We start from the raw sequence: 26,318 nt of genomic DNA on the forward strand, positions 1-26,318 counted from the left end.
CGTAGGGTTTCTTTATAGCGCAACAGTTCCATCCACTGGCCTGGCATGCATAATACATCATTTTTATTACTTTTCCCGGATCCATGTAAATGCAGATCGTTTTAATAACGCTGTTGTGTGTACGTGAAAGTTTCAAAAACGCAAAGGAAAAACTTTTCAGTTTGTTATCGTGTAAACGTACTCTAAAGCAGATAATGCTGTAAATACGCTTATCAAAGCATCAAAATATCAAAGCATTAAAAAAACAAGTAAATCTTATAAATTTACTACTCGGTTGTTATATGACAAATCAAAGTTAAGCCATCCCTAGTATTAAATTCATATGAAGAACAATATTAAATATGTTAAAACTATGCATATGCATACTTTAAATTAGAGATGCACCGATATACTGTATATTATCAGTCAAATAATTGGTATCGGTCGATGAAAGCTATTTTTTATTCAATAGTTTAAAAACAGCTGATGATCAGGGCCAATATCCTGTCAATCAAAAGAGGACAGGACAATGCAATGCATTTGTGCTCTGTATAGAACATGTTAAGAAACATCACCAGTTTGATGTTCAATAACATTCAGTTAAGAAATATTAATTTAATCTTCGGTATGGGCAGATATCACTCTAAATAATTGGTGAAGAAATTTAGTATATGTGCGTGTGTCTCCACTTTAAATGCATGTGTTCTACACTCTTCAAAAAGGTGCTTTATGATGCCATAGAAGAACCTTTTTTTGTCTAAATGGTTCCATACAGAACCTTAAACATCCGAAGAACCTTTCTGTTTCACAAAAGTGTCATGATCTCAGTCTTGTCATGGCTTTGTGTCTTGTGTGGGTGTGTGTTTTGTTTTGTCGAACACGTGGAGTGCCGTTTGACAGCTCCACACGTGTTCGGTGTCTGCGTCACTTGCCCCGCACCCGTGTCTCCCTGCCAGGCTTTCCCCTCACCGGTTTCCCATCACCTCATCACTTTCACCTCTGTAGCTCATTCCTGATCAGTAGCTCCCCACCGTGCGTTCCTCCCTTCGTGGGACAGAATCTCCCAGACTGGGTCTGCTTCAGACTCTTCCGTGAGTACCGTCAGGTCGAGTCCTCTCCCCGCGGACTCACGTGGCTCCGAGGCCGGTGTCTCTTGGTGGATTCTTGTGGAAACTTTTCAATAAAGACCTATTAATTTCCCGCAATTGAGTCTCCGCAGTCTCTGTTCACACACAGTCATGACACAAAAGGTTCTTTGTTGCGAAAAAGGTTCTTCAGATTATAAAAAGGTAAGAAAAAGATGGTTCTTTAAAGGTCTCATGGACTGGGCTTGTTAATTGGTTTATAATGTTGTATGAGGTCTACTTATGACGTTCGCATGGTTTTTACATTAAAAAACATCAAAATCAATAAGTAATAGGCTATTTTCTACCTGAATTTTGAGGCAAGCTCTACAAATGCTCGGTGGGCGTGCCGCATTGAAGGCTTGGAAGTAAAAACCCACTGTTTGATTGGATAGCAGTTTGCGTAGTAAACTTAGTTGGAGCCTTCTGTGAATATGGTTAGAGACGTAACGTTAGGTTACACATAAGCACCATTCGCACGAGATTAGCATTATCAGGGGACCTCGTGTGATTTATAGATTACCTCCCCACATCAGTATTTCATGTGACGCATTCGCATGGGATGATTTTATTCAAATTTACTGACTTATTTCCTGGATGTGATGGCAAGGCTTTGCGTATAGTTTGTATAGCCTATAGTTGTATTGCGTTTAATGATACATGACCGTACCTGTCAGCATTTGAGACCCGTGATCGCGAACCAGACAAAAGATCACCACGATCATGGGTCTCAAATGTTACGAGAGTTTCCATGATAAATAAACAAACGGGAGACTCCTGGTAACTTATGGATATGACCCAGCACCCGAAATAATACCAAAACGCTTCAAAACCGCCTCCATTATTCGCAAACGGTGGATAAATCCTCTCGTGCGAATAGTGCTCAGGGCATATCAAGCGATCTCTAACAAAGCAATAGTGACGAATAGTACAAAAATGTTTTACTCACATAAGATTGCTGCACCATTCCTATCAGATCCAATATTGACGGCACAGCACTACTTTTTAATTTTAGTTTCTCCACAAATCCAGCATTGACATGTGCCTTGTTCACGAAGGAATCCTCAGAGAAATGAAACGAACAAACGCTCCATGTTTTTCCCACATGAGCTGGAACGTCTTTAAAAATAAACTTTAACCACGCATTCCTAATATCGGAATCCGAAGGAAGGTTATGCAGCGACTGTATTCTTCCACAACCAGGGATGGCACAATATTTAGCTATCTTTAACGGCATGTTTGTTTATTGCTTGCTCGCTCTATCTGGTTCCGCGCCAATTGTGTTACTTCAGAATTGTCATGCGCAAACCAGTGGGCGGGGCTAGAGAAGTAGTCGTTGATATTCTTTCTGTGGAGGCGGTGTTCAACTTATCAATGTATGGGCCTGGTGTCAATAACAGTTGTAATCTCAGTAACAAGGGCATATTCAGTTCTGACACTTACATGATGTTCGCGCGATTACGATTCCCTCTTATATAACAAAAGCTCGGGTTAAAATTGTGGTTTTAATTCATGGCACCTTTAAAGAACCTTTGACTGAATGGTTCTTTGTGGAACCAAAAATGGTTCTTCTATGGCATCACTAAAGAACCTTTAAAGCACCCTCATTTTTAAGAGTGTACAAACCATTTAATTGACCTGAAAAAAACTGATATCTTTCACATCCACAGAATGATGAATGATGCAATACTTCACACGTTAAAAGGGAAAACTTCCTTAGTTCTTAAACTCGAAGGATTGTAAGCATCACCTGGGTCATAGACTGCATGACATAATATTGCATTATTCTTGCATCAATCTGGTGTCTTCAACTGTGCCCTCAGGCAGAACAACGTCTGCCTCTGAAGTATATCACAGAATATCTGTATGAATTACTAATATGAGATCCTTATTTGGGTCGGGATCTTCATCAGTGTCAGTGTGACAAAACCCCCAAATCTCTCTTTATCATCTTAATCACCACACACCATATGCTTCCTCCTGGGACCTTTCAAACTCTTTTCGTTCTTTCACTTGTACTAATAAGGCTTAAGCATATCTGACTCTAACTGACATCTTACAGCTGTGAAGAGAATGTGATGTGCTAAATTTCTCTAAACTACTTCTAAAACATTCAATACTATCACATATGCTTAGGATTACAGATTTAAAGAGACCTCTAAAGCTAAAACGGATATACAAAAATTTCTCCAACACGAACGTGAACGATGACTTAAACTATGGGGCTTGGTAAAAAGAGGTGTGCTATTATTTATATATTAAATGATGGGTTTTAATGTTAAACAAGTAAAAAAAACAGTTTACATTGAAGAGGTCAGAGCCAAATCTAGGGACCAGAATACAGTCCAACCTGAGTGTGTGATCTTTTGACCTGGGCCAGTAAGCAAACACACAGAACACCCTAACAACTTGAAATTTTTCAATTCCAGTCACTTTTGTAAAACTGGAAAAAGATAAAAATGGAATTAGCAGTGAAAAGACAGAATGGGAGATGCTGATAACAATGGGATGCAGAGATATAGACAGCTTAATGATCAGTCTCAGAGTTTAATAAACCCCTGCATGTCAACTCTGACAGTGATCCACATCTTCAACAAAAGACCAGTCTTGGAAAATGGAGCGCAATTCAGAAAGAAATCAATTAAGTACTCAGTTCTGGTGATTACGATATCTCCACAACACTCACTGATACACACACACACACACACAGGCAATATATTCCCGATGGCATGCATGCCACTAAAGCTTTTGTTTGACAGGAAGTGTGATATAAATCTGCCACCTGACATACAGTAGAGAACACATACCGCCCCCTGTTTTCCAACAACAGTGTGACGTCTTATCATGGCTTGGGAGCAGTTATTTGAGCCTTAATTTTACTTTCATGAAATAACGGTGACCAAAAAAATGATCATCTTTTTTTGTTTGTATTCTATGGAGCCCTTTTAGGGACATGGTGGTAGGAAAAATATGAGAGGGAAGAGAACAATATTTTTTAAAGCTTTTGCGTTATCTCGCAAAACTTTTGCGTTCCCCCGAGAAACATTGCATTCCCTCGCAAAACCTTTGCATTCTCTCGCAAAGATATTTGCGTTCCCTCACAAACATATTTGCGTTATCTCGCAAAACATTCAAACGTCCTGTTGTCCCACTCCGTACATTAACAATGCAGCGGTTCATAGTAGATTCCCCGGACCAATAACTTGTGAGCTAAACGTTGTTATAACACAAATAACACATAATTCCTTAGACAAGGATCTACGACCTAGTCTTCCTCTAAACGAGAATATAAATTGATCTCTATATGAGCAGGCGACATGGACAAGTCCAAAGGGACCATCTGCAGAGTGACTGTAAATCTGAAAAGCGTTACTACAAAAATAGTCATTAATAACTTAATGTTATAATGATAATTATTATAAAAATAATAATATTACACACTGTAGTCTCACCAAATTCAGTTTACACATTAATGCTCTCCTGCTGAATTTAAACTGGTTTTAGTTATACTACAGTATGTAGCACTGAAGTTAATGACTACGTTACATGAGGTGTCATTTGTGTTATAAGAATGTTTAGCTCACAAGTTATTGGTCCGGGAATCTGCGACTATAGACCAATGTTTATGTATGGAGCTAATCTTAAATTGCCAGTGGGACATTAATCAAGTGTTTATCCGAACTCGCAAAATGTTTTGCGAGATAACGCAAATCTGTTCGCGAGAAAACACAAAAGTTTTGCGAGATAACGCAAATATCTTTGCGAGGGTAAGCAATGTTTCTCGGGAGCGCAAAAGTTTTGCGAGATAACGCAAAAGCTTTAAAAAATATTTTTTTCCACCACCATGTCCCTAAAAGGGCTCCGTAGTATCCACACAAATGTCTTATTCCCAAGCAAAACTAAAATACACTGTTGCATGTTTCACAAAAAATGAGACTTATAATGATCACTACGCCTCCAGACACAAGCACTTAACATTAACTGTTTATCAATAGCTGAGGTGAAATTAAGGGCTTTGTTCACACTTATTTACATTATTAATTACAAAAAGTCAAGGAGGGAGCGATTGTGCAAGGGGGGAGGTATGGGGGGCTGTTGCAGCTGGTATTAGCTCATCAGGACTGCACCAAATGCTTTATTTATTAGTTGCGGTATTCTTGTGTGCCCTAATGACATTCATATTCATTACACCTTGCCTCAAGAGCACTCTGTGTGTGTGTGCGTGTGCGTGTGTGTGTGTGTGTGTGTGTGTGTGTGTGTGTGTGTGTGTGTGTGTGTGTGTGTGTGTGTGTGCGTGTGTGTGTGTGTGCGTGAGAGAGAGAGAGAGAGAGAGAGAGAGAGAGAGAGGGAGATGTATACAATAAGTACTCTCTCTCTCTCTGGACCTCCGGGACCCAGCTGCACATTAAACCCTGGTTCATTATTCCTCAATTAATTTAGTGGCATGTTTAAACTCTCAGTGTGTGTGTTCCAATGTCATTACATCAGTGTAATCCAGAATCTTGTCTTCAGTGTTTTGATGAGTGTGATGGTGTGTAGTCTTTATTGCCTACAGCAAAGGTTCTCAATTGATATTGCCTCAAGACTTTTCAGGATTTCAAGCAGTAACCCAACACACTGCCAACAGTGTTTATCACACAAAATTGAATTATAATGATTTCATCCAGCCATGTAACTTATTATACATTGTGATCGACACAAACATGTTGAACCGTGTTATAAGTAAACACATTTTTTATTTTGGGGGGAACTCATATAGGTGTTTTCACTAACCTTACACAGTTTGGTTAATACTGTAGTTTTTTTAAGAATAAACTCATGTTACGCATCCTGCATTTATTCATCTACGTTTACCTTTTTTAAGATACACCTGCAGCAAAAGACAAAGACTTTGATTGTCTTTTGATTAACTAAATATATGATGTTTTCTTAACTCCTTTTTGTAGCTCAGTGTAAAAATCTAATATATTATATATATTTATTATAGATATATATATATAAATATTCCATAGCGATGATCTGTGTTACAGCGCAAAAGGTTATGAAGTTCGAAGAAATAAAGGCAAGCACATAACTGTTGTAGTGGACTGTAAAAATGTATAGACCAAGCGCTAGTAGGTCACTTATTGGATAAAAAGGGGTTTGCAATGCATAAATGCAAATACTCAATTAATATGGGTTAGTTTCTAATTTATTATTTGCACATTTGCATTTGCAAACAAATTTTTGGGCCACGACCCATCAAAATGAGACCATTGATCTAAAGATGATCTTATTACTGAAGTGAATCAAGCAGAAACATGTTTTGGTGGTCACATGCAGCTTCGAGCCCTTCAAGGGTTCATATGTGACCGTGATGATTTTGTAGCAAGCCAACATACCAATTGTAAAAGCTAAGTGGTCAAAATGATCGATTCGTTTCATTATGTGAAAAAATCGTTAGGATATTAAGTAAAGATCATGTTCCATGAAGTTATTTTGTAAATTTCTCAACCGTAATATATCAAACTTTATTTTTTGTAGTGACGTAGCCAGAGGCGGATTAACCATATGGGCAATTGGGCGAGTGCCCAGGGGCACCAAGACTTTAGGGGCACCAAATAAACCCGCATTATTTTTTTAATAAATGTACATAAGCACTTGTTTTTAAGACTTAAGTAACGCATCTGCGCTAAATAGGCGTGGCACCATGTGCGGGAATACCCCCACTTCAGATAAAAATGGTTCTGTCCTCCGCACTTTTTCGACACACCTCCGCCAACATTCCCGCCTATGTTATCTGGTTAGTTATATAGATTTGAGTGAATTAACATTCAGCCAATCACAAGTGAGTGTTATGAGGCGAGTTGTCTTTCGTATACTGTACACTTTAATCTTCAAACACATGGAAGCGGGAACGATGCAGAGCGCGTTGTTGTAGCGGAGACTAAAAATGCGGGGATTAGCACTGATTAATAAAGGTGTATATACATGGCATGCGTCAGAAATAAGATGTTATAGTGCCGATAATGTATGCTAATAGTACGTGGAGGTAAGGCCACTATTTAAGGTCCAAACCTGGACCTGGTTTTAAAGTGAAAGTGAAAAACGTCATCACTATAGCAATCAATTCATATGTGTCCTTTTTAGTGGAGTACGCTTTTATCTTACTTATGTGATCGTTTAGTAAGAAGAATATACACATACTGTGCTTACATAGAGCGTTTGAATAGCTGTATAGCAGTTAGAATAGTAACAATAACGTTTCATGTTATTTGAATAACCTTGCTATACATATGTGGTGAATGCCACTTTGGTGAATTAAAGTCCCAACGTCCTGAAAATCTGTACATTGTTCCATTGTCCCCCTAATGTGAATACATACATGCAAACTATATGTGTGTGTGTGTGTGTGTCCCTATACCCCCACTTTGTGGCACGCACAACATTTACACCTGTTAAAAAATGTTAGTGATTTTTTTTCACTACATCAAAACCTGAAATGTAAGGTTACAACAGAAAGCAGGTGCCCCTTAACTACAGTAGGCCTAATTGTTAAAAATACTTAATGGAAATGAGTTGTTTTTTTGTGTTCTATTCTACAAAAGTGTCATGTTAATGTGTAATTCTTGTAAAATAGTATATTGTAAATTACTGAGTTTCATTCTTATAAAATCTTTTAATATATAAATCTTTTAACGAGTGGATTCATGCGTGTGGGTAGGTGGGTTGATGGGGGGCACCTCTGGGGCTGTTGCCCAGGGGCACCATGAGGTCTTAATACGCCTCTGGACGTAGCAAAAGCACGAACAAAAATGGCCAGAAACACGCCTACAAACTTCGCTCGCTTCTGCCCGCTCTTTGGAATTACCCACTCAAGTCTGATATCTATGTACAGCTTAGAATTTCTGCTTTCGGGTTCATCTACTCTCCACAACACCATTACAGCGGTAAGACAAATAGAGAGTGTTAAAATGATCCTGTTTCTTCTTAGCAACGGCCACCGGCAATTTTCTCAATATTTTGATTTTTTGCACCCTCAGATTCCAGATTTTCAAATAGTTGTATCTCAGCCAAATATTGTCATATCCTAACAAACCATAAATCAATGGAAAGCTACAGTTTTCAGATTATATATTAATCTCAATTTCAAAACATTTACCCTATGACTGGTTTCGTGGTCCAGGGTCACATATATGCTATGCGTTCAAGTGGAACATTTCTGTCACACTTCTCTTTTAAACTTTTTGACAAAACAGGAAGCTTTCAAGGACAAAGATGTGGATTACGTGTGTAACTGATGCTTTTTCGATGTAATGTATCTTCTGAGGCTACAGAGGATGATGGGAAATGTTGTTTGTCATGCCATGAACTAAATTCAACGAGCAGTGTACAAATTGCATACAACCGTTTAATTTGAAACTCAAAGGCTTTAATGTGCGCTCATCTTGTAAATCATATCACTCAAACTAGACACTAATCACTCTGCAGTGCATTCTGGGTAAAGGTTCTGGAGTCACTCTTAATAGTGACATATATGATAATATCTTGGATGAGGAGAAGGCATGCTGTAGGTCATATTAGGCCGCTCCCCATTGGAATGGAAGGTCGTTGTCTTTAGCAACACATTAGTGGAATTTTGTGGTCATAAACAGATGAATATGCGGTTTGTCCTGCTCTAATGGTTGCTAGGGGAAAACACAGCAGGTGGAATTAAATCGATTCCTTAGAGATTAAGCATGCATGTCAGGCTTGTTATGGAGATGGAGACAGGTGGATGTTGTGTGTCTGTTGTTTACTGGCCAAGAATAGTACTGTTTAGTGTTTGAATATTCAAGGAATAGCAACAGACATGAAAAAGTGTGCTTTGTGTCTATGAGTATTCTCGGGGGCATAATTAGATCTGTTTGTGTTTGCTACAGGTAGGCAAAAGGTTAACAATCTAATCCTTGACTTTTGTTATCAACATCCTAATTGACCATAAACAAAAGCCTTGGAAGAACAGAAGACAATTTCAAGTGGCGAAGAGAGAATTGTTATTATAAACTAGACCTTGCTGCTTATAAATGATTTATCATACAATGCAGCAATGTATCAATATAGAACAAATACAACTTTAAAGTCAAATGATTCATGACTAGTTGCAACAGAGCTGAGTTATGGTAGAATTATATTCAACTAGATTACTGGGTCTCACTCCTGTCATGAACACATTGTAAAATTGAGATCCCAAGTTGTTTGCTCTTGTATTTTCTTGGTTGTAGTGGTGCGTTAATCTTCATAACTATTCATTATACACAATGATTCACACTCACAAAAGTATAAATAAATGAAATACTTTTATTCCATGACGGGAGGCAGGTTAACACAAACTACAGTAATCAACGAAGATCAGAATTTAAATTCATGACATTTAAGTCGTTAACGGATTATATTGATAAGTGTTAAACAATTGGGCTACACAGGTGTGGACAATGATGATAATGCTGACATAATAATTTCAAATGTGGATGTGGCAACCAATGGCTAAACACACTGAAGAAGGCATTAGCCGAAACATTTGTGTTAACCTGCGTCCCATCATGGAATAAAAGTATCTAATAAAGTACACTTTAAATAATAGATTAAAACTTTAAAATTGAGATCCCAACAAAACTTTATACTTTAAATAATTGCATGAGCCTAATGCAAATATCACGAAGTTCACAGACAAACAATGACACACAGAAGTCAGACAGAGAAACAGCTCTCGCAGTATGATCTCCGTTTCTCGGTTCTGTGGGACATCTGGTGCGGCTCCGCCCCTCAGATGTGCTGCTACGGTCTCGTGGGCACACAGCCTGGCACAAAACGGGATTGTGTGGACGCTATGAAACAGGTGGCATATCACAAGAGGGCAATGCAACAAAACTCATTATAACAAGAGGGACAGCAGCCCGTTTTCCCCATGCAGTGCCATACAATGACCGGCAGGCCCCTGGAGCTGGTCCAACCACAAAACATCTGTCCGACTAGCCGTTTAGGAGTGTGAACCATAGCAAAGATGGGGAAGGTGACAGGAAAAATACGGTTGATGACTTTTTGAGCATACAAACACAACACATACATAGAAAATCCATAAACGCGATACTGTGTCGTGCAGTTAACTGTCCCACTCAATTACACTAGTTACTAGAATTGTGTTACACTTTGTTTTACATGAAAACGACAACTGAAAATGTTTATGCATTTTGGCCATTTATTTACACAGACACAGTGTTTTTTTTTGGATCCACACTAAAAAGGTGCTACTAAAGATTCTACCATAAAGCGATACCATAGAATAACCATGATTGGATTTTTGGTTAAAAGAACCATTCCTTTTTGGTTCTTTTTGGTCCCAATCCACATGTTCTTTATGGAACAACTGAGCCAAAAATGATTCTTCTATGGCATTGTGAATGTGAAGCACCTTTGTCCTTAAGAGTGGATGCAAACAGGAATCATTATGACACATTGTTGTCTCAAAATGCAAATATGGTAGTATATAGCGGCAAAAAAGTTCAACTTTGCTTAAATTACAGCTTTCAAACAACTTTTGTTGGTGCATTCTTCTGTATGTGTGCCGTGCCAAACACTTTCCAACTCATTAAAATACATTTTGGTGTTGTACAGAAATTCACAAGTAGGAATTGTTATGTCTATTTAACTATATAATATAAATCTCAAACCCTTAAGCAAAAACCTTAAGACAGAAAAATAAACACAGCCAAAGTGTGTACAAACATTTAGTGTACATAAAGGGGAGATATATGAACAAAATGAGCAACAAATGAAAAACAAGCATCACATTTATAGTATAATCCAAACCTAAATACAAAGTTACAAACATGGACCTCATTTTAATGCACCTTCCAATCCGTTCTGTATTTGAGGCATGATGTATGTGTTTGTGTGTCTGTGTGCGTGTGTGTGTGTGTGTGTGTGTAGCATAGCATCTGCACAGTATGCCTGTGACAGCTTGCACCACATCTCCCCCGGGCCTCTTCTCTTGGCGTGAATGTGTTTGTCTATTTACACGCACATCTGTATGAGAGTCTCCTACCTCTCTTCTTGGAATCCTTTCTGACGCTGGGTCTGGCAGCAGGCTGGAGCTCGGCCTCTGTTGACATATTAAATCCTTATTCCTTTACCGTGCAGCTGGGTGGCTGTGACTGGCTCATCTAGATGGGCTTTCCACTGACTCTGAAACAGTACACTGCTGCCTCTAGCCTCGACACGGCATCTCATTCACTCCCAACAAGGGCTACAAGAGGGGAAGAGAAAAAAAGGAAGTTTTGAACACAAACTCAGGCGTTTCATATATTTAAGTTGCCCCTCTAACCCAAAGATCGACATCATCGGGAAGGCTGATTGGTTTTTACAAATCAGTTTGTACATTGCAGTGAAGCATGTACTGATTCATTTGAGTCATCACTTTAAAGTGCTCCCAGAAATCTCCACACAGCACTTCTTTTAGTGAAAAACAGCACAATTTGTAGTTAAATACTGTTGGTTATGAATGTTGCTTGTTGGTTATACAGACTGTCGTACTTATCTCATCAAATTCTCATTTTCTGCAAAACCCTACCCAACAGGTCAATTTATAAATCCATATTGCAAATTTAGGGTAAGGAGACAGCATTAAACACACATTTTGTATGTACTTGCTCACTTTTGTTTATTTTAAACCAAGACAAAGTTACAACATGCAGATCTATAGGCCTACTAGTAAACCTCTCTTTTCTTACAAACTACTACAACACATAGATGTAAATCTACAACAACTGATATCCAGCTTTCTGAAAGCTCCACAGACGTGAGCATCCACAAAATGTAAATGTCCCTGTTGTTAACGTCAGCATTCACCCATGACATCATTCTGTGAAAGAGGTTTGGCTTGTTTTGTCTCCCCACTGTAGGAAGGAGGCAGGAGGCAGCATTAAATTGTCTCATCAGCTCTCTCCTTCTCTCTCTTCCACCTCACCTTGTCATCGCATGAGCAAGCCATTATTTCTCTTTCCTGCGCACCTCCAGTGTGCTCCTACATCACCGCCTCCGCCAGACTTTCCTCTTGCCGTGCCAGTCAGGAGGTGGGAAGCACCTTTCATGTGTTAATTGGCCTCAGTGGTACTGTAGCATCACTGCAGGTGTCAGAGCCATCAGCAGATCAAAACCTGCTCGGCCCCACAACAGCAATCAGACAGAGATGAGACCTCAGGGATCAACACTAACTGCTCAGGCAGGCCGACCGAACAACGTGGCATCGCTTAGAAATCGATACGTCTCGAGTTGAGGCTTCAAAAGACATTACACAGCAGAACAAACCTGAGTTTAGGATACAAAATAGGGCCTTTTTACAACTGGTTTCAAAGCTGCATATGTCTGCGACAAATTATCATGTGATCTCAAATTAATGAAAATATGTTATAGAATTTCAAAATTAAACATCACGTTTATTTCCTACCACAGTTTTGCATCAAAGACACCAATGCATGCTAAAAAGCATAAAATGGACAAATTTACAAGAATAACCGGAAAAACGTGTAATTTTACGGGATTTTTTTCCGTTTTACTGTATATTTATGGCGGCCCGTAGCTGTAGCTAAATTTCAGGTTTTTATGGATTGCTTTTTTGAAATACGGTAAAAAAATCTAATTACAGAAAAAGAAAAACAGAGAAAACCATATAATTTTACCGAGCAACTGGTTTCAAAGCTGCATATGTCTGCGACTAATTGTTATGTGATCTCAAATTAATGAAAATATGTTATAGAATTTCAAAATGTACCTAGCACAGTTTTGACATCAAAGACACCAATGCATGCTAAACAAGCATTAAATTGTTTCGTTTTAGGTACACCTGAAGAAAAAAAATCGCACACAGGCTTGGAATAATGTATAGTTAAGTAAATAATCACAGTAGAATTTTTTTTGTCTATATAATCCTCATGACATTTTGGGATATATCAGATTTACTAGCAACATAGATTTAAAGCATTTTGGAAGCCATTCAGACACTCAATTCCGAGCTCCCATCTGAGATGTAAAGCTTTAATACCAGTAAGTCAAGAGAATTAGTCTCCCCCACCAAAACAAAAATGTATTGCAAAGTTAAACCCCAAACACATCACTTCTGAGAGCAGTAGCTTTGAGAGGCTAGTCTGAAAAAATCCTCTAAAGTCTCGGGCTCCGCTCGCAGGCCAGGATAGTGGCCACTGTAAGCCGCCGCAGAGGGGATTTAAACAGCCATTTCATTTTGAGCTCCAGCCCTGAGCTTCAGCCACCGCCTGGCCACGCGCCGCACATTGTGTGCAGAACATTTAATTCCGAATGGAGAGAGCATGTCGCAGAGCAGCAGAGAATCACACACGGTCTTTATCTGAGAGAAACACACAGCGATATGCTGCGAGTCGGTCCAATTACTGCCATTATCTCTCGGAGAGAGGGTTCTCGGCTAAGCAGTTTCCCATTTTAGCTGTTTTCTTTTCCATTTTGATTAGCCTCTCTCGTCACCTTCACTCTGTACATCTGGAATCATATAATCCTTGATACCATTCAGCACAGCTGGCTCACTGTCCGGCACTGAGCAAAATCTGTGAATGTTATACTGTCACTTAGGGAAAAATACAATTGTTTGTCTCAATTTTTATGTTTTGAATAAGTATATTAAACATAATGTTGAAAATGGGAGGAAATATCTTTAATAATGTGGTTTGTTGGAGCCGGCCTAGGGTGACTCAGGTTTGAGTTTAGCCTGTGACTTTATAGGTGTCAGACAGGGGAAAATATAATAATACAGCCTATAAATAAATCAAATTCCTACCTTTAACAAAATAAGTATGGGCTGTCAAACAATTAATCGCGGTTAATCGCATCCAGAATAAAGGTTTGTGTTTACATAATATATGTCTGTTTACTGTGCATATTAATTTTATATTTATAAAAACATATATATATATATAATATATATATACAGTATTTAAGAAAAATATAAATAAATGTATGAATAATGAAAAATATGAATAAACATTATTATATATTATATAATAATTATATATATAAAAAAACAACATGTTAATATTTCCTATATATGTATGTGTTTGTGTTTATAAATACAAAATGAATATGCACAATACACAGACATAGCCAATATTGTGTAAACACAAACTTTTATTCTGGATGCGATTAATCACGATCATCACGATCAATCAAGGTTAATCATTTGACAGCCCCACTATCTATTACGATTTAGAAATTTTTTTGTTATGTTTATAGGCTTTTTTCAATTGCTGACTGTCAAAGAGGAAAAAAGATTTTGGGTCAAGATGTTGGATATACAAACTGGGCCAATTATCTAACCAATCAGATAAATCTCTTAAAAGAACAGTTCAGCAAAAAAATAAAAATTCTGTCTTCGTTTACTCACCCTCAAGTTGTTCCAAATCTATATTTGGTAAACTTCGTTGGTCAGATGAACACAGAGAAAGATATTTGGAAGAATGCTTGTAACCAGCTACCATTGACTACCATAGTAGGAAAGTTTACCTTATACATTTCTTTGTTCTGTTGAACACAAAAAAATGATATTTTGAAAAATATAGTAAGGCAAACAGTTCTGGGGCACTTTTGATAACAATTGTAATTTTCCTACTATGGTAGTCAATGGTGGCCAAGAACTGTTTGGTTACAAGCATTCTTCCAAATGTCTTTCTCTATGTTCATCAGAGCAAATAAATGTAGCTATACAGATTTAAAACACAAATTTTCATTTTGGGGTGAACTGTCCCTTTAATTCCATGAGTTTGTAATCTACTTAGAAATATAAAATAGCTTGTTTCATCTCACAGCGTTGGTTTCAGGCAACAATTTATCCATCTTTCAGAATTAGATAGTTCTCCATGATATTTCCACTCTACCTCCACCACCAGACAGACCACCATAAGGCGAGGGTTGGCACGCCGCTCTCCTGAGGCACTGGAGATATTTCTGATATCTAGGCTACGGGCTCCTCTGGGACTCGTCACAAATTCAGAGCATGTGTGGAAAGTGGGTGAGCCGTAGAAGTCACCAGATACAAAAGGAAACCTTTTGTTGTTCAGTGTCTTTTCATGTTTTGTTCTTTCCCGTTTTATTTCAAAACTGTCTGTAAATGTAGCAACATGTTTGGTGAGAAACCCATTCATGCAAAACGGTTTTGTAAGATTAGCCTTATAAAACCAAACCCACAAATAAGACCATTCTGTTAAGAAGGTTTCGGGAAATGCAGCCCAAAAGAAGAAATATCTTTATTATCTCATTTCTTTTTTCAAGACAAAAATGAGACAGAATAGAAAACTATTTAAAGTCCCACTGCATTTGATAATTATTTGATAATCTTTAACCATTCAAATAGCATATGTAAAAGTTTTCTCCTGTGATAATAATTACTTCATGCTTAAAATGACGATCTTCCATTGTATGGACACAAAACCACTGAGACATTTCTCAAAATATCTTCCTTTGTGTTCCACAGAAAATAGAATGACATACAGGGTTTAAGCCATATCATTGTTTAACTTTGGTTGAACTGTCATTTTAAATCGTCTGGGGTTTGAAGAGTGCCCAGAAATCTACATTTACTAGGACAACTGCCACTACTACAGTACAAATTCATCCAGAATATTCCTTCATGCTTTCCAAGGCTAATTGATGCTCTATAAATGCTACTGAAAGAATCGTGCAGCCCGCTACGTTTAAAGGATCATCTACCATGTCAGGGACCGCAGCTCCCACAGAGCTATGGAAGAGTGAGGAGAAAGAGGAGGAGGAAGAGGTGGAAACAGGCAATAAATTGGATGCCCATAAGAAGCACGCTGCCAACAGGCCTGCTTAATCCCCATAAATCCCCCACCACTAACACTAGCAGACAGTGCCAGGCAGGCACTGTGGCCGGACATGGGTGCCAGGCCTAGCGCACACATCACTGCACACATCTCGGACAGTCTAGGCCCGCAGAGGTCAAAGGGTCAGGGTTTGCTAGGAAGACAAACAGGGAGGCTTTATTTGTGACCCAGTCAACCCAGCTTTTTGTTACTTACTGTTTTCTACATAATGTAAAGAACATTCTGTGAAAGTATAACATTTATATCTTTAAAATTGACAAAGTAAGGTCAACAATTGAAATCAATCTTTAGGAAGCAAACTTGAATTTTGTGCGAAATAATAAAATGTAGTATCAATAAAATCATTAACTTCAGTATTTACAGCACAATCTCACAGGAATTTGTAAAAAAAAAATTACGAGGTGGCTAATTCGTATACATTCATACAATCTTGTTCATACATTTTAGTACGTTGTGCACTAGTGCAGTGGTTCTCAAACTGGGGGCCCCCAAGATGGATCCAGGGGAACCACAGATTTTGTGGCATTTTATGAAATATAGAAATTTATCATAGATTTTATGCAATCAAACATCAGAAAAATGACACCACTAACCAAAAGAATTGAGGTTCCAGCATTGTATAACTGAATGTTTTTGGTTTAATAAAAATTCTAAGTTTAAGATTATACGTCTTTATATGGGGGGCCACAAAGCGATGACTTAACACAAAGGGGGCCTTACAACAAAAAAGTTTGAGAACCACTGCTCTAGTGTTAGTGACGTTAGATTTAGGGGTGGGGTTAGGGGAGGGGCTTCAGTATTTCTATTTTCTAATATTTGTACATTTTTGTACGATTCACATCACACAAATTCATACAAATTAACATCCTCGAAAAATAGCTACAGTATGTACAGTACTTGTTCTTGTGAGATCAGGATGGTATTTATCATCTTACAAATGAAAATCTCAAAATCCATCATATAATCTATCATTTCCAGCAATAAACAATAAACATTTTTTGTACTTTTTACGGCTATATGACTCCTTTGACGCTCTTAATATTTTACAGTAATTATAAGATTGTGTGACTTTAGCTGGGATTTCAAAGACAAAGTCACATTTTATTTTTTATTTTAGGCTTATACAGTAGTAGGGCTTCATAATCAAATAAACACTTAATTCCTGAAATTAAATTAAATTTAGCATCATATAGCATTGTGTTTCAGAGAGGAATTATACCAAAGTCCGTTTAGGGAAGTCGTGCCACTCGGCGGTCATGTTTGCAACGCGCCTCAGGGCAGTTATTAAACTCAAACAAGAGTGAATGGGGAATACTGAGATTTCAGCTAAAATCTCAATTAAACAACATATTTAAAAACAACATTTAAAAATGACGTAAACTGTACCGTAACGTTTGTTTCCTATGATCAAATTGCGCTTAAAAACATTATTTTTCATGTTGCTTTAGATACTACGCATGCGCAAAGCTTCGCTAGGGCCGCCATATTGACATTGCATTCCTCCCCATTCATTATAATGGTATTGATGCATCTTGTTAATATTAATATCTTTGAGTATACATCAAGTCATGCGGCTCTTGAGCTTCCTGTAAACAGCCATCAAACAGACCACCTTAGCAACCACTGAGACTTTGCATGGTGAGTTTAGCGTCACTCACAACAAAAAAATAAAAAAAGTAGACTTTCTCTACTTTTTAATTTGATCTTTGAGAAAACAGTCAGAGAATTAGTTATCAGTGCGTGAGTGGGAGGATATAGGTTTGGCAGATGCCAGTCTCAAAGCTACTTTGCCAACAAAGTGGCAATATTTTGCAAAGCGTGTATAACCACTAAGCTACCGCTCCAACCCCTTAGGCAGTTTGTAATGAAATTCTAAGTGTTTAAATGCAATGTGGGTAACATTTACCCACATACGGCTAGATAAATATGTGTCATTACTATAGCCTCTCCACAGCTGACAGGGCGTGACAGCTATTCTTCAACATAAAATGCAGATAACCGCACTCGCTTACACACGCGTACCGTCTGGGTAAATGACAGGCCATGTCAGGTTTTACTCTCTTTTCCCCTGCCATCTGTACAGAGTCCCAGTTCACCTTCCCGAGTTGAGCGCGTGCACTGAATATATAAAGAGCATTTGGCCCCTCTCTGCTATCTAAATAAAAAACTGCACAGTGCACATCATTCCTGGCAAATATATTAAGATAAAGATGACAATTCATGAGGGTAACCTTAAATAAATGTTCTTTCATAGAACGTCATTCATGAGATAAAAATGGCTAACAATGACGGGTGACGATTTCTATTCTAAATATTTGAATATAGCGAGTACTGATAGTTGCGCTATCATTCAACACGACGCCTGACAAAGAGGCAGATACATCAAAGTAATTCCGACCTGCCAATCAAAGCCACGTTCCCACTTACTGAACAAATGCTTGTACCCACAATCCTCTGCTGCCTGTCACAAAGAGCCCTGGTGATCTTCTAGTCATCTCTGTGGTTTTATTAGACAAACTCTGAGCGTGTGCGTGGGCGAGAGAAATGAAGAAAGCGAAAGAGAGCCTTGCTCGCAAAACTGACCGAAATCTGGGTCACGTTGGCTTGCAATCTGTCCCTGTCTTTTCCTGTTTCATCTTATATGGACCAAAGCTAATAAAGCGCCTCTCTCTGAACTCTAACCAGCAGCATTCAGCCTATTACTGAGAGTGAGAGATTTAGACAGACCGAGAGAGGGAAAGAGGAGTAGGATATATTAAAGACTGCGAAAAGAACACACTAAATACATTTCATGTCTCTGTAAAGCCCTCTTTCCTCGTTTCAACCTCATTTTGTTCTCTGAGCTTGTCCTTCTCTCAGAAAGGAGTCACATCTGTTCTTAGATCAATCTTTAAAGTGAATGAATTCTTGTGTTCACTTCACTTCCATGCACTGACTCACATTTTTCATTCATCGGCCACATTCACACAGCAGCACAATACAGTTGCCAGTCCTGCACTTGAGACTTTAATAAGGTTGCGTTCAAGGTTCGGTTATTTACGAGAGTGACATTCGTATTACCAAACCCACGAACGCATTTTGTGTAACCGGAACCATACTTGACGGCTGTCACACATCACTCTCTGTCAAGACACTCCTGTAAAGTGTGTCACATGGGAACACATTTCCGTTCTTGACTTCAGTTGCATGTTCATACAGACTATGAAACTGTAAGCTGCTATGTCTATAGGACATTACACCAGTATGTACATGCAGTTGCTTTGGCCTTTTTGTCTTTAAAGACTGACTGGCATTCGAATTCGAGGGAACACATCTTTGGTTAGACCTACTCAAAAATGCTCTTCACAGAACAGACACAATGCCATAGAGGAACTAGTTTTGGCTGAATGGTTCCATAATGAAACCTTTGAGATCTACAGAACCTTTTAGTTTTTTTTCTCTAGTGGAAACGATTATACAGATAGAAATTGTTCTTTTAGGATCTTTGAAGCACCAAACATGGTTCTACTATGGCATCACTGTGAAGGACCCTTGAAGAACTTTTTAAGAACCTTTATTTTTGAGAATGTATGAGCGTTATGAACAACTAATTCTTGTGAACCAAGTGAACAAACAGTTACATCTCTTGTGTGTAGAAACTGAACGAACAAGGAATCTTGTTCATGAGCGAAAATCTGCTGATGCTCAATGGTAAGTGACACAATGGTGAGTGCCACTTAATGAATCAGCGAACAAATCTGAATTAATCTTTTTGAGGAAAACAAGATACAAAAATATTAAGGCGATAAGTTCTTGAAGGTTTAAAGACTCTAATAAGTGGGGTAACAAGCAAAAAAATCTGCCAACGGGGTAAGAAAAATAATCTTGAATTAAGGTTTACCTTTTTCTTAGTCACTAAATTCAAGATTATTTTTCTTACCCCATTGGCAGATTATTTTTGCTTGTTATAAGCACTAATATATTTTTTTTGTCAAAAACAAGACTAATTTTCTTGGGTAATTTTGCTCATCAAGAAAATGCCTCTTGATTCAAGGACTTTTAGACATTTGTACTGGAAAACAAGGCAAAAATACTAAGTAAGAAAGTCATTTTTTGAAGTGTAGGTTTAAGTTTACCTCACAGACATGGAATCTAATAAAAAGTTGAAGTGCAAATTGTCAACGGTTTAGAGGACACTTCCTTAAAGATATCATTAAGGCTAACATATTCATACCAAAAGACAAAAAGCTTCAATTTAGATTTCATGAGGACTTTAAATGGAACTGCTCAATATGTCCATATGGAAACATTGTACTGTTCTTCTGTAAAGCTGCTTTGCAACAACTAACATATGTTTAGCCTACAGTGAGGGTTACATGTTGTGAATTACTGAAACAAAACAAGCTCTATACACATCACAGCAAATGTTCATAGATAACAGATAAATGTGTAAGATACATAATGTAAGCATAGTGTTATCTTGCTAAAATCTAGATCTATAAGCAAACCAGTTGAAAATCTACCCATCTCTTTTTGACTCTGTTTGTGTTTGATTGCACTATAAGGTCAGCAGTGTTGGGTAAGTTACTCTGAAAAAGTAATTAATTACTAGTTACTAATTACATATTCGATAATGTAATTAGATTACTGTACAAATTACTCTGTACAAAAAGTATTTAATTACTTATTACTAATTACTTTCTATATTCTACATCAACCTTGATGAGTTAAGTGATTCAAGGATAGACATGAAACGCCTCTTTTAATTCATTCAAATAAATAATATAAAACTACATGAAGTAGTGTTATTAATTACAAATGTGAGAATTATACATTAAAGCACGGATTTTAAAGTTAGACTTTGAATTTTGATGTCAATTCCACTATTGCACACACATATATTACACACAGTATTTAGTTTAATTACACCAGAAGTAACTGTAATTAAATTATAGAAAAAATAAGAGTAATCCCTTACTTTACTTTTTCAAGGGAAAAGTAATTAAATTACAGTAACTAATTACTTAGTAACTAGTTACACCCAACACTGACGGTCAGTTTGTATTTTGATTACTGTGGTCAGATTCGAACAACCTGTTTCTGTTTGGCTGTTCTGAGATCATTGCTTCGAACGGTCTGACGGCGTCTCTGTTAGGCTGTTCTGAGAACACTCTCTTGAGTCTTTACCCTGTTGATTGACAGCCTTTCTGCTACTCACCACCCTAAAGCGACCCGCACCACCCGGATATCAGTCTCCCGCTGCGTGTGACACATTATAAACACTATCTACTGCTCCCTGTCTGAAATATGTCATTGTGTGTGTTTAAATGAGTGACAGGGTGACTGGGCACCAGATTCATCACTCGTGTTGATTGTACAGGGGGTGTACAGGCCTTGGCATGACGCGACTGGGACAGGTTGGCATCTGGCGCTCACGGCGCAGATGGCGCTGTCAGAACACATGGCATCTTACAGCCCAATGAGAGCAGCTGCCACTGGTACACACCTCAGCACAGGTATGAGCCAAGAGCATGCACGAGTGGAGCGGCGCGCTTACGCAAACTACATCGAAATTAATCAAATATCAGACATGTTGGTAAAAAATGCATTTAGTACCTCTACATATCTCTGAGTTATTACACCTATGTCAAGAAAGAAGTATTAAAAAAAAGAAAAGGAGAGAAAATATATTATATTATTGGGTTCTACAGTGAGCGGAATTCATTATGCGTCTGACTCCAGGCAACTGCTCATAATTTCTAGCAACGCTCACAAATTGAATAAGTGTCCAATATTTGCGCTTAGGAAGTTTGGGATGCTTAAAGTGGGTAGTACTTAGCACAGCACACTTATCAGCATGGCACAAGCACTCATTCTTTTCCAACAGAAGAGGCGAGAGAATAAAATGTATTCTGGCTTTAAATAATGCATGAGAATCTATTTTTGTTGTTGTTTTAGGAGAGAGCGGATTCTCCCGCTGTCTGATCCGAGGGATCCCGCTACAGTATCATTCCGGGCTCATTATTCCCGACCGGAGCAACAATCCACTTAACACACACGCTCTTTTCTTATGCCTCGGCCTGCCAATCATCTCTCCGGTTGCCCTTTTAGATATCAGAAACACGTCCCGACTGTCTCATCACTGCGGCATCATGGGTAGTAACTGATAACACCACTTAACCTTCCCTCATCCGCCCCCTCCTCCTGTTTCCTCTTCCTCCCTCTCGCCCTCTATTGCTTTCCATTTCGCCTTAATTGTTCTGTGCCCGGTGGACGTGTTCCGTTTCAGATCAGAGCGTGATGTTCCGTCCGTTTGGCGCACCCTGAGCACTCCTCATTGGATCTCATATTGATCTGTGTTTGGCTCAACATATTCCAGATAAGTAAAGTAAGTCGTGTGTGCGTTCCCGGGCCGTTTTCATTAGCCGCAGGAGCAAAGATGCGAAAGTGGCTTTGACATCTATACCTCCTCCAGCGCTCGTGGATCACGTTGACGCTGAAATGTGAGACAGACGGTGCCAAACAATCAAAGTGAATTGTGAACCCAAAGCAAAGGTAAATGAAACACCCTATGGGTAGACGCGCGCACGGTGTGCTCAAATGTACATGTCGAGGAAATGAGATGTCAAGCGGCTAGTTGGGATGTTGTGCTAGCGCCGACAAATTCGGTTGCACTCGAATGCAACAATTCAAAGAGACACGAAAACTCGACATGACCCAATTTTAAAAACACGAATGCTCATGTGAAATAAGAATAGATTTGTGTAGCAAGTTGAAAGTCAAAAAATAAGAGAACTTGACAGAGGCCGATCTTTCAGTGTGCTGCGGGGTATTACAAACAGTATGTGTTTGAAAAGCACACAGATTCCATTTGATTTTGTTTTTGTTGTTTATTTATTTCTTTTTACTTATTTTATTTGTTGCCATTGTGCATTGTGGTTCAACATGGTTTCGCAAGATAAACTGAGACGAATCTTTCTTATAAGCGAAGAAGTAGCTCGTCAATCACTAAATTGACAAGGGACTGACTGACTAAATGCATGATTGAATTAACTAACTAATGAGTGAATTACCAAACAAACAAACAAACAAACAAATAATTGATTGATGAACTGTAGGTAGAGGTGTATCTTCCTGTCTGCCTCTGTTCTCCGGTTCACAGTCTGCAGCTAGAAACAGGGATTAGTGCAAAGCTTCTGTTCACTCAGAACAGACAACATATGTCATAACACAGCTTATGAAAACACAACTCTTAATCACCAGCCTGCTTCAACCTGCCACACCACAATGTGAGGCAGTATATGTTTGCCTATACTTGTATATGCCCCCATTGTCACTGCGGAAAAGGGAGACTGTATAAAACTCACAGACCTGCTCAATTCGGAATGTTGATGTACTCAAAAAGAGACGAATCACCAGGGACATCCAAACAGTTCCTGGACCTATCCTGGAGATATGAGGGGGCTTTTAATTTAGCACAGGCTCTCTCCCTCCCACTACACTATTTAAAAAGATGAAAAGCATCAGAAATGAATGAGACCTAACAATAATTGCCAGTACATTTGGACCTGAATGAATAGATCTATACGAATGTGTTTGTGTTTGCGTGCACACATGTTTGCACATGGTCTGAAACACCCAAACAGTTTTAAAAACCAACTTGACATGATTAACAGTTCTCAATAGCAAAATGTTACATACAGTAGTAATTTACTTTAAATCTAATAATGTTAACAGATTCATGTGAGGGTTGGATTTTTTGAGGGTAGGAAATTAACCTGTTTAAAGCCACAATATAGAAGAATTTTCTTATGAAATATCCAAAAATCACTTGCACAGTGTGATATATTTCATGCAGTTGTGTACTTACATTATCCCAAATGTTCCCAAGAATGTGCAAATCCGGAGAAATTCCTATATAAAATAATAGCCCGTCCCTTGTCTCCCTTGTATTTGTCGCATATCAGTGACTTAATATCCGGTGCTCCGCACTACCCTCAGTTTCCGGTTGTAGAAACTACGGCAACACGCACATGCGGAAGTGCAGCATCTGTTGTTCTGTTATTATAGATCACGATTACTCTTTGGCGAGTAAAGGAAACCCCAAAAAGTGTAAACATAGGCCAAACAAGGCAAGCAGGCTTATGGACAAACGAAGAAATAAAACGAGGATTAATATCGGCGTGGCGTTTTCTAACGCACTGGAGAGAGCTTCGCGACCAACTTGGACTCGACAGAGACTCCGCTCTCACATGTGTTTTAATAGACAGGTAAGCACTTTTTTTTTTATTGTACACAAAATACTCATGCACAGATTATTTGAATAGTTATGAATGCAGTCAGTTACCCTATGAAATACAGCATATGTCTCACAAAAATATGTAGCCAATAATGTTACTTGTAAATCCTGTGAGTTCGTTCAAATTTACTTTTTAAAGACGACTGTTTTAAACAGGTAAAACTGTGTAGCATTACGCTACCAAATCAATGGACAAAGTCCAATATCAGTCGCGGGCTAACGTAGCATTACATTCCATGTTTCTTGCAAGCTAATTCATTACGATGACATAAAATAATATGTATTCATTACCTCATCCGTGAACATGATGGGCGATCTCCATACGCCTCTGGATGGTGAAAACGACATGTCCCATAATTCCACTCTCCTACATAACGTCATTTAGCTTCGCCTTCTGTTGTTGTTTCGAAAGTGTGCCATCTAACGGTCCAAATATTCCATATTGTGGCTTTAACCTGGTATTAAAGCAGGTTGAATATTCTAATATTAAATAAAATTATATCAAATATTTGTGTGTGATTGAAAGTTGAGTTCAGTTTATATGCACTATGTTCATTAAACAAGAAGAATAAATAATAAACTGAAATCATTATTCTAAATCTGTAGAGGGACAATCTAGAAATAAAATTTCACATCTCTGTCTAACGTTCCTCTGTGCTCCTCCTCTCACATCTCTCTTCTCGTTTTATTTACAGAAACCCAGTCGCGACAGATATCAAACGTTAGTCAATCTCTCTTGTGGGAATTCCAAGTACTTTGTTTTAGAAGGGCATAGGGTGGGGGAATAAGGGATCTTTCTCTAGTGAGACGACCTTGGATGGTTCCTCTAATGTGAAAAGATGCTCCTACAACATGTAGCATTAAAACTGCCAACAAGGTTTATCTAGTGTTATCTTCTATCTTTTATTCTGTTTTCCGCTATTTGCTCACTTACAGGATAGAGAAAAGAAACACTGTACATATGACACAGTTCTAATACATTTGTCGGATCGTTAGTTGTTATGCTTTTATAAACAACAGACCATTAAAATGCATTTTTTGAATGTTTGTTAAAATGCTACTTAAAGGAATAGTTCGCCCAAAAATAAAAAAACTTCATGATTCATTGTCGCTTTCTTTCACAGAAAGTCATACAGGTTTTGAGTGATGTGAGGGTAAATAAATGGTGACAACTTCACCGCTAGATGCCGCTAAATGTAATGCACTGGACCTTTAACAATACTGTGGAAGAGAGTCTGCATTTATAAAGTGATTTTTACCCATACCTCATCAGTTGTCACAAAATTCCCATGAAAAATAAATATAGACAAATATTATTTGCTGTTTCATCATAGTACAGTCATGCCAATTTCAGCCAGTCAGGCACAAAACAACTATTTTCATACCACATGAGCTTTTACTTTACCTTTGTGTTTTTATAGATCTTCCAGTCCCATTTGCACTGTTAAAATGAATGGCAGAACTATTGAGATACATCATCTAGTAGTCTCAAAATACAGTTTTTCAATCATTCAATTCCTTACATTAGATTTGTTGAAAATATATAATAATAACTTGTGTCACTGAATAAATATTTGTTTTGTGTTATAGTGCAAATCCAACATGAAAAATAACACTTTTTCATAACTAAAGCTTTCATACTTTTTTCTATGGAGGACACTTTTTCTTATAATGCAACCCTAAACCTCTGAATCACAGCTTGTTATTATTATGTTATTCTGTTTTGGTTTTGACCGGAGCTGTGTTTGGTTTAATAATAGTAATTACATTCTTTTTATAACTGAAATAAATATTGTTAATTAATGCTAATTGATAAATAAAAAATGAATGAAAGCCTATATGCATTACAAAAATTTTAATAGCAGCGCACTTATTTTTTTATAACTCGATCTTAGGCCCGATTCACATTTCGAGCAAGCGCGCGCAAATAGGGGGCGCCGCATCAAGATGGAAATTGTTCAACTTTTCGCGGGTCATTTGAAGAGAAAAAGAGGAGCGGCTCGCGTTTTCCACGTGGTTTTAGACGCGAAATGTGAATCAGGCCAACTGCTTTTT

At 38.1% G+C, this 26,318-nt stretch overlaps 1 protein-coding gene across 4 annotated transcripts in view; it reads right to left on the reverse strand.

Annotated features, from left to right (window-relative positions):
• Positions 1–26,318, reverse strand: part of dab1a (DAB adaptor protein 1a) — a 177,877-nt gene that overhangs the window by 114,172 nt on the left and 37,387 nt on the right. For all 4 annotated transcript variants that reach the window (XM_057352395.1, XM_057352394.1, XM_057352391.1 and 1 more), the window contains exon 2: positions 11,167–11,367. In XM_057352395.1, the coding sequence (XP_057208378.1) occupies positions 11,167–11,233 (67 nt within the window). In that variant the 5' untranslated portion in view covers positions 11,234–11,367. The remainder of the gene's footprint in view (positions 1–11,166; positions 11,368–26,318) is intronic.

Source organism: Triplophysa rosa, linkage group LG15 (genome assembly GCF_024868665.1).
Source record: "Triplophysa rosa linkage group LG15, Trosa_1v2, whole genome shotgun sequence".
In the NCBI taxonomy this organism is placed as follows: Eukaryota; Metazoa; Chordata; class Actinopteri; order Cypriniformes; family Nemacheilidae; genus Triplophysa; species Triplophysa rosa.